The 10,064-nt window shown below is 40.3% G+C and overlaps 1 protein-coding gene across 1 annotated transcript; it reads left to right on the top strand.

The window, feature by feature from the left end:
- On the top strand, window positions 1-9,501 carry LOC138789437 (astacin-like metalloendopeptidase). Its single transcript, XM_069968079.1, has 13 exons — window positions 1-140; window positions 1,261-1,285; window positions 2,612-2,689; window positions 2,758-2,892; window positions 3,099-3,216; window positions 5,442-5,620; window positions 5,699-5,780; window positions 5,868-5,995; window positions 6,116-6,231; window positions 7,720-7,945; window positions 8,405-8,523; window positions 8,760-8,982; window positions 9,363-9,501. The coding sequence occupies exons 1-13, from the start codon at window positions 84-86 to the stop codon at window positions 9,374-9,376; spliced, it is 1,500 nt and encodes a 499-aa protein (XP_069824180.1). The 5' UTR covers window positions 1-83; the 3' UTR covers window positions 9,377-9,501.
- Window positions 9,502-10,064: the final 563 nt, after the last annotated feature.

Here is a 10,064-nt window from a genome sequence, read left to right as displayed (position 1 = left end):
ATAGCAGAGCTGAAGGGGACACAGCTGGTTTGAATTCTCAGGTATGAGATTAAGCCTACAGTCCCGGTAGATGATACAGAACAATGTACAGACAGGTCCTCATCTGGTTCCTGCTTCTAGCATTTACCAATGCTGTTCCGGTGAGTAAATCTGACTATTTAAAGGGGTATTCTGGACTTCCTAGCATTATGATAGTATGTTCTATAAATGCAATGTACTTGTCTGGAGAACAAGGCTCCTGTGACTTGACCAATTTGCCCATAAAAGTGAATAGAGAGTCCAACTTCATTGAAAACAGCCAAGCTGCAGTGCCCAAGCTTTTTCCAACTTTCATAGGAAGAAACTCTCCCTCCTTCATTTCTATTAGACATAGATTAGAGAACTATATAGATGTAGATTATTATCCATTTTTATTCATATGATCACCAGGATGGAAGTAGGAAACATTACATCTACCTGCAACACTGTGTACATAGAACTCATTGAGTGTCCAAGTATAGGGAGCCCTTCCAAAATGTCCTTACAGAACCATATGCAGACCACCCAGACACTTTAAAGGGGAACTCTGGTGAAAAGCTTTTTCTTTCAAATCAACTGGTATCAGAAAGTTACAAAGATTTGTAATTTATTTCTATTTAAAAAATCTCCAGTCTTCCAGTACTTATCAGCTGCTGTATGTCCTATAGTGTCCTACAGTCCAGTCTGACACAGTGCTTTCTGCTGCCACCTCTGTCCATGTCAGGAACTGTCCAGAGCAGGAGAGGTTTTCTATGGGGATTTGCTGCTGCTCTGGACAGTTCCTGACATGGACAGAGGTGGCAGCAGAGAGCACTGTGTCAGACTGGAAAGAATACACCACTTCCTGCAGGGCATACAACAACTGAACTGGAAGATTGGAGATTCTTAAATAGAAGAAAGTTACAAATCTATATACCTTTCTGATACCAGTCAATTTGAGAGAAAGAGATTTTCGCTGGTGTTCCCCTTTAAGACATTTGGTGGAGACTTCAACATCACTGACAATTTGTTCTTCCTTTGTCATCCCTTTAAGTAGTATATAGAAATAAATGGTGCCATCTAGTCACACTAATAGATAGGAGATACACTTACAGATCAACAATCATCATAAGACAAGGAAGGGTTTACAGTTTTCCGGATATCAAGGCTTCCAGGCAGGCAATGTACAACATTCATTCATGTACAAGATTCATGGAGTAGATTATTCCTATTACTAATCTTACTGTGTTTCTTTATCTGCAGCTGGTAACAAGACTGCCGCCGGATGGTAAGTTGTCAGGACCTATATTACACTGTAGCTAGAATGTGACCCTGTGCTCATACTGACCACCAATATAATACTGTATTTTACTGTAGATTAAAAGGGTTACTGTGGGATATAGAATTACTTCTTTACATTTATTTCATAAATTTATATAGCTTGGCAATGTAACTTTATTACAAAAAATGTGATTTTTTTTTCGGATTGCAGCAGTAAAGGGCAACAGGGCTCCTCTGCTGTCACTGTGTCATGAACTACAGGGTTGCTAAAACCCTGGTCCAGGCACACTTACATATCACTAACCATACAGAGCCTTTCCTGATGATTATATAATGCAAGTTAGCATTAGAATAGACATTACACTGGGGGAAGCTGTCTGTGTCACTAGCACTGCAGACTCCCCTGATATCTATATAATACACGTTACCATTAGAATATACATAACACTGGGGAAGCTGTCTGTGTCACTAGTGCTGCAGCCTCCCCTGATGTCTATACAATACATGTTAGCATTAGAATTATACATTACACTTGGGGAAGCTGACTATGTCACCAGCTCTGCAGGTGAGGCATGGTATAACACAGTGAGTAGGGATAAACTTCCCATTACGAGGTGCAGTGCCCCTGACGCAGACAGCTTCCTCAAGTGTAATGTAGTCTGACCTCCGTTCCCCCACGCTGATCTTCGTATCGGGTCCCAGGCTTTTCTGTTATGAATACAGCTGTGGGTATGGCACATGACCCGCAGCTCTATTCATTCCAATGGAGCCACTGGAAAGAGCCTAGTAAGCACTTTTTGGCTTATTCTGCTCTTTCTGGTGGCTCCATAGGAATGTATAATGCTGAGAGAACATATGGAGATCAGCGGGAGGTACCAAGATCGGACCACCCCTCAATCTCTTTTTTGTCCCCTATCCTGTATATAGTGGACAAGTTTAAAAATCTCCAGTCTTCCCATACATATTAGCTACTATATATCACGTCATGCAGGTAGTGTTGTATTCACTCCAGTCTAACACAGTGCTCTCTGCTGCCACCTCTGTCCATGTCAGGAACTGTCCAGAGCAGGAGAGGTTTTCTATGAGCATTTGCTGCTGCTCTGGACAGTTCCTGGCATGGACAGAGGTGGCAGCAGAGAGCACTGTGCCAGACTGGGAAGAATCCACCACTTCCTGCAGGACATACAGTACCTCATAAGTACAGGATGACTTGAGATTTTTTAAATAGAAGTAAATTACAAACCTATATAACTTTCTGACACTAGTTGATTTGAAAGAAAAAGATTACCCCTTTAAGTGATACTTTATTCTTCACTGGCTTTTCATCCATCAGATCCTTCAGTAAGTAACTCAAAAGAAGAGGAGAGTGAAGATGAAGATGTCTTCTCACAGATATTAAGGACCAATAAAGGTAAGATTTACCATGAAGAAAGTTTCTTGCTCTGCGCTATTCCAGGTAATCACCGTTCTGTCATTCAGGCTCCAATGTGAAGTTATATCATGGAGATATTGTGGTGGACCGAAGCTACAGTGCCGCTAAGTGCCCCAATTGTTTTTGGCCAAAATCTGAGGATGGCGTTGTGAGGGTGCCCTACAGCCTGGCCCCCGACTACAGTAAGTGTGGAGGGACATAGAGCAATGGACGAAGGGGATGGGTCATGGCCCAGTGTGTGTGTGCCTCACCTCAAGGATGGAGAACCTTCGGCTGTCCAGGCATGATGGAAGTTGTAGTTTTGCAACAGCTAGAGGGCCGAAGGTTCCCCATCTCTGACCTAGGCAATGAACACAATTCACACCATGCTCCTTCTTTCTGCTTCCAGGTGATGCCAATAAAGTACTGATTATTTCGGCCCTCGAAACCTTCATGACGTTAACTTGTGTCCGTTTTATGGAAAGAACCACAGAGAAGGACTATCTGCAGATCAGCTCTGGAAGCGGGTATGAGAACAATACATAGGCTAGTATATAGACTTCATAGTGTATGAGGAAGCAGCAATAATGTCATCCTTTACACATATAATATATACCTGAGCAATGTCCACAGAGCCGCTGTGTCACATAAGAGACTGGCCAAACCAGATAGAACTCGATGATCATAAAAGCTGCCACATCATGGTCCTGGGCCTGAGAATTGTACAGATGTCGTCTATAATTTGGGCAGACGTTTTGGCCGTCCTGTTTGATTTGGGAACATATTATAAGGTTGTTCTGCCAGAAAATGTAGATCAGGTGGTTGTCATATTTCACTTCTACTAAAGTCAATATATTTTACCACCTCAATCAGCTAAAGAATATATAGGGCAGTATTATAGTAGCTATATTACTGCCTCCTATATACAAGAATATAACTACTATAATACTGCTCCCTATATACAGGAATATAACTACTATAATACTGCTCCTATATACAGGGATATAACTACTATAATACTGCCTCCTATATACAGGGATATAACTACTATAATACTGCCCCTATATACAAGAATATAACTACTATAATACTGCTCCTATATAAAACAATATAACTACTATAATACTGCTCCTATATACAGGAATATAACTACTATAATACTGCCCCCTATATACAAGAATATAACTACTATAATACTGCCCCCTATATACAGGAATATAACTACTATAATACTGCCCCCTATATACAGGAATATAACTACTATAATACTGCCCCCTATATACAGGAATATAACTACTATAATACTGCCCCCTATATACAGGAATATAACTACTATAATACTGCTCCTATATAAAACAATATAACTACTATAATACTGCTCCTATATACAGGAATATAACTACTATAATACTGCTCCTATATACAGGAATATAACTACTATAATACTGCTCCTATATACAAGAATATAACTACTATACTACTGCTCCTATATACAAGAATATAACTACTATAATACTGCTCCTATATACAGGAATATAACTACTATAATACTGCTCCTATATACAAGAATATACTATAATACTGCCCCTATATATAAGAATATAACTACTATAATACTGCTCCTATATACAGGAATATAACAACTATAATACTGCCCCCTATATACAGGAATATAACTACTATAATACTGCTCCTATATACAAGAATATAACTACTATAATACTGCCTCCTATATACAAGAATATAACTACTATAATACTGCTCCTATATACAAGAATATAACTACTATAATACTGCCTCCTATATACAAGAATATAACTACTATAATACTGCCTCCTATATACAGGAATATAACTATTATAATACTGCTCCTGTATACAGGAATATAACTACTATAATACTACTCCTATATACAGGAATATAACTACTATAATACTGCTCCTATATACAGGAATATAACTACTATAATACTGCTCCTATATACAGGAATATAACTACTATAATACTGCTCCTATATACAGGAATATAACTACTATAATAGAAAAGGAGAAATATGCAGTCGCACTCACCCTTAGACTTTCAGCTTAGCGGCTTTATTGCAATTCACAGGATTCGGGGAGGGAGAGGGTTCAGGTGTGTACGCGCCCTGGGACGGCCGTTTCGGGGATACGCCCCCTTTGTCGACCAGGTCACCTGGTCGACAAAGGGGGCGTATCCCCGAAACGGCCGTCCCAGGGCGCGTACACACCTGAACCCTCTCCCTCCCCGAATCCTGTGAATTGCAATAAAGCCGCTAAGCTGAAAGTCTAAGGGTGAGTGCGACTGCATATTTCTCCTTTTCTACTTCAGTACCTCTTTGCTCTGTAGTGTGCACCCCCTTACAGCAGCCTCATTCACAGTTGCAGTTCGGTCCTAAGGACTGGCCCTTGGCTTCCATCGAGTATAGTGCACAGTCCTGGAGCGGTGCAGGCTTCTACACCTCATTACCCATAACTACTATAATACTGCTCCTATATACAGGAATATAACTACTATAATACTGCTCCTATATACAAGAATATAACTACTATAATACTGCTCCTATATACAAGAATATAACTACTATAATACTGCTCCTATATACAGGAATATAACTACTATAATACTGCTCCTATATACAAGAATATAACTACTATAATACTGCCTCTATATACAAGAATATAACTATAATACTGCCTCCTATATACTATTAGTGACCTGTTTTTGCCTTCAGGTGCTGGTCCTCGGTAGGGAAGGTAGGGGGCGCTCAGACGATCTCTTTAATGACCCCTGGATGTATGGCGAGGGGTGTCGTGCAGCATGAGATTGAGCACGCCCTCGGTTTTTACCATGAGCAGAGCCGCAGTGACCGTGATGAGAATCTTGATGTCATGTGGCAGTACATTAATGAAGGTGCGGTCCTTACCCCTACAGAACCCCATGATACTGGCAGTGACGTTGTATTTCAGCTTTTTTTTTATTTCATTGCAGCTGATTGGGGGGAATTTGATCTGGTCGACACAAACAACATGGACCTCCCCTACGACTACTCATCGGTCATGCACTATGGAAAGTGAGCCCATAGACCTTATGCTTGACCATTAAACATGGCTCCGTCATTGACTGATTGACGTCCTCTTCTGTTCCCATGTCCTCGCAGGTTCGCCTACTCTAACACCTCCGACCAGCCGAGCCTAAGTCCTAAGCCTGACCAGTCCGTGGAGATAGGACAGCGATATGGACTGAGCCCATTAGATGTCACCAAAGTGAAGAAGCTGTATGACTGCGGTATATGAACCAGCGCTCTGGCCAGTCCCTATAGAGTATTGACTACAGCAGCCACGTGTCCTCCCCCATTACAACAAGTGGTATGGTCCATCTCAGCCCAGGATCTTCTTTGTTTTTCAGATATTTGCAGTTTTTTGTTGACCGGGAACAATGGATCTCTAGACTTCGACACCTTCACTTCATCTTATAAGGATTCTTCAAGCTGCGTTTGGCTTGTAAGAGTCAATAGGAATAAGGTGAGTGTGTACGGTATGATCAGGTATGGCGGTGTATTGTATGTCATAGAGCAAGCATCGTAAACATAAACAGCCAACCATTATAACACTATAAAAAAAATTCAGGTCAACTTGTGCCAGGAAAGTGCCAAAGAATTGTAATTTACTTCTATTAAAAAAATCTCCACTCTTCCAGTACTTATCAGCTGTTGTATGTCCTGCAGGAAGTGATATATTATTTCTAGTCTGACACAGTGCTCTCTGCTGCCACCTCTGTGCGTGTAAGGAACTGTCCAGAACAGCAGCAAATCCCCATAGAAAACCTCTCCAGAGTGGGAAGAATACTCCACTTCCTGCAGGACATACAGCAGCTGATAAGTAATAGAAGACTGGAGATTTTTTTAATAGAAGTAAATTACAAATCACTGGCACCAGTTGATTTGAAAGAAAAAAAAAATAGGGTGAACTACTCCTTTAATGTCTACAGCAGGGATGCAGAACCTTTAGCCTACAAGCTTTTGCAAAACTACAACTCCCATCATGCCTAGACAGCCAAAGGCTGTCCAGACATGATGGGAATTGTAACTTTGCAACAGAGGACCCAAGGTTCTCCATCCCTGCTTTTAATGTACAATTTTAGGGGATGGCAACTAAGCAATTTCCTAGGACAGGAACCCAAGTAGAAAACTACAACCAGGATATGAAGGTATTATTTGTGATGTGAATTGCGGTATTATATAGTAACTATATGGCAGTATTATGCCGTCTATATTAGAGAGTATTGTGAGCAATACATGAACGCTAGTAAATGCCATAAAATTTTCTCCCTGGCTCTCAATGCATAGTTAAAATCTTAAAACCTTATTAGAACATGATAAAAACACACACCTTGAGGTGCTACGCACTGGACAAAAAAAAACATGCAAGGCCAACGCGTTTTGAGCATCTCTGGTTTAAAAGGGTACTCCGGCGAAAATCTTTTTCCTTCAAATCAACTGGTTTCAGAAAAGTATATAGATTTGTAGTTTATTTCTATTGAAAAATATCCAGTCTTCCAGTACTTATCAGCTGCTGTATGTTCTGCAGGAAGTGATGTATCCTCTCCAGTCTGACACAGCGATCTCTGCTTCCATCTCTGAGAGGTTTTCTATAGGGATTTTCTTCTGCTCTGGACAGTTCCTGACATGGACAGAGGTGGCAGCAGAGAGCACTGTGTCAGACTGGAGAGAATACACCACTTCCTGCAGGACATACGGCAGCTGATAAGTACCGGAAGACTGGAGATTTTTTAAAAAGAATTGATTTACAAATCTATATAACTTTTTAAAACCAGTTCATTTGAAAGAAAAAGATTTTCAGACCATAGGAATATGACTGATATGATCCACTTATCTGATGGGTTCACATGGGCAATGGATATAGTATGGCACTATATGGCAGTATTATGTGAACTGAAATCCAGAAAAACTGTGCTAACAGCTACCAAGGATCTGACTCTGTTTCTTCTAGGCTTTCTTGCAGTTTGATAGTTTTGATGTTCCCTTCTCTGCCGAGTGCGCCACCTATTACATTACAGTATACGACGGACCCAGCAGGAAGTCTCCTGTGCTGATTGACAGAATGTGCGGCACCCATGTGCTCCCTCTAATGGTGGCGTCTGGGACCTCCCTGCTGCTGGAGTTTGGTTATGAGGCTCATCGTGCAGCCGTTGACTTGAAGGCTTCCTATGGATTAGGTACGTGACGCGGATAAGCACTATACATATACATATATATATATATATATATATATATATATATATATATATATGTTTGTATCTTATACCTTAGGGAGGGTACCAGTTCTCATTAAGGAGACCCAGCTCTGTATGGTGTCAGGCAATGCAGCATGGGAAATAAGTTATGCAAATTAACTCCCCTCTCTAGGATGACTATAGATGGCGCTAAAGAGACAGTGTTCTTCCCACTGGTGTAGATCTCTTTTGTAGCTGATTAAAATGGAACACTTTTTACTTAAAGGGGTACTCCAGCGAAAATGTTTTTTTTTTTTTCAAATCAACCAGTTTGAGAAAATTATATAAATTTGTAATTTACTTCTATTTAAAAAATCTCCAGTTTTCCGCTACTTATCAGCTGCTGTGTGTTGTGCAGGAAGTGGTGTTTTCTTTTCTTTTTCAATCATACTTTACCCCTAGTGGACTGCGGCGGTACTTACACTATGGACAATGGCACCGTCACATCTCCCTTGTATCCATATCCTTATCCGAACTTGTCAGATTGTTTCACCGCTATATGGGCTCCTGAAGGTTATCAGGTAAGATATATTATAGTTACATTTCTGACATATTTCCAAAACTTAGGCCAGGCTAGTATTACTAAATCTGTACCAATTTTAGTGCTAAAAATTGGGCGCCTATCCTTGAAGGGATATCTCACTGCTGGGACACCTATCAGCCCTGATCCTTGACAGTACCCAGTAGTAGATGTTCAGTTTTTTTACAGTGCCACCACAGGTTAAATTCAATATTACACTTACAATTCTTCTGACAGATTGTCCTGAACTTTACCGCCTTCGATGTGGAGTATTCCAGCTCCTGCCTCTTCGATTACCTTCTTGTCTATGATGGGGGTAGGACAGACTCCCTGCTACTGGGCAGATTCTGCTCAAAAGGCCCCACCTCCCCTCTCACCTCCTCGGGGAACGCTCTCCTGTTGGAGTTCCGCAGTGACCACTGGTATAACCTGGCCGGCTACGCAGCAAATTATTATTTTGGTAAGAGGCTTTGGGGTGTTCATGGGGTGTTCTCTCCTGTTGGTGCATAATAATAATGTCCTCATGTTACCGCATATAGCAGAGGTAGGGAACCTTGGCTCTCCAGCTGTTGCAAAACTACAACCGCCATCATGCCTGGACAGCCTTTGGCTGTCCAAGCATGTTGGGAGTTGTAGTTTTGCAACAGCTGGAGAGCCAAAGTTTCTCATCCCTTCTATATAGTAATGATGTCCCCCAGTGGCCATAAGCAAAAACCATTACTCTATTATTTATAGTAGTAATAGTAGTTATAGTAATAATATATATATATATATATATATATATATATATATATATTTTTTTTTTTTTTAATTTCTCTTCAATTTCCTTTTTTTTTTCAGTGCAATCTTCCTAGACATACATATAATCTCCACAGAGGCACAGTCTACATTGACAAACAGTCTCCGCGCATTTCAGAAAAAGACTCCAGATCTTCATAAATTCAATGATTCTGAATTGCAATAAAATAAAATGATTTCATTACTTGTCCCTATGTGTCTATGAATTTCCTGTAGACCCAGCTATAGGTCCCTATATACCGACTTTTTTGATTCACCATGGTGTCTATAAAAAATCCTTCCAGAAGCACCAATCAGGGAGTTAAAAGAAGTTAACTCCACCCCCCTGACCTATTATACAGAGGCGGAGCTTCAAGACAAGAGTGAGCAAATCACTGAAGATTATTGAAAGACCAAGAAGTCTGACACAGTGCTCTCTGCTGCCACCTCTGTCCATGTCAGGAACTGTCCAGAGCAGTAGCGAATCCCCATAGAAAACTTCTCCTGCTCTGGACAGTTCCTGACACTGAGAGTACTGTATCCCACTGGAAAGAATACTATAATTAATATATATATACATATATATATATATATATATATATATATATATATATATATATATATATATATTACTATATAAGTATTATAGTATGTACAGTTTTGAACTGAATCTATAATGGGGTCCCGACCCCTTTTCCCCATCTCTTTTCTCTCTGTATTCCCTAAAGTATTGTTGTTAAAACTAAAAAAACTTCAATAAATAAA

This window comes from Dendropsophus ebraccatus, chromosome 4, assembly GCF_027789765.1.
Source record: "Dendropsophus ebraccatus isolate aDenEbr1 chromosome 4, aDenEbr1.pat, whole genome shotgun sequence".
NCBI lineage: Eukaryota > Metazoa > Chordata > Amphibia > Anura > Hylidae > Dendropsophus > Dendropsophus ebraccatus.
The sequence above is the reverse complement of the archived record's forward strand: the minus strand, read 5'-3'. Positions and strand labels throughout refer to the sequence as shown.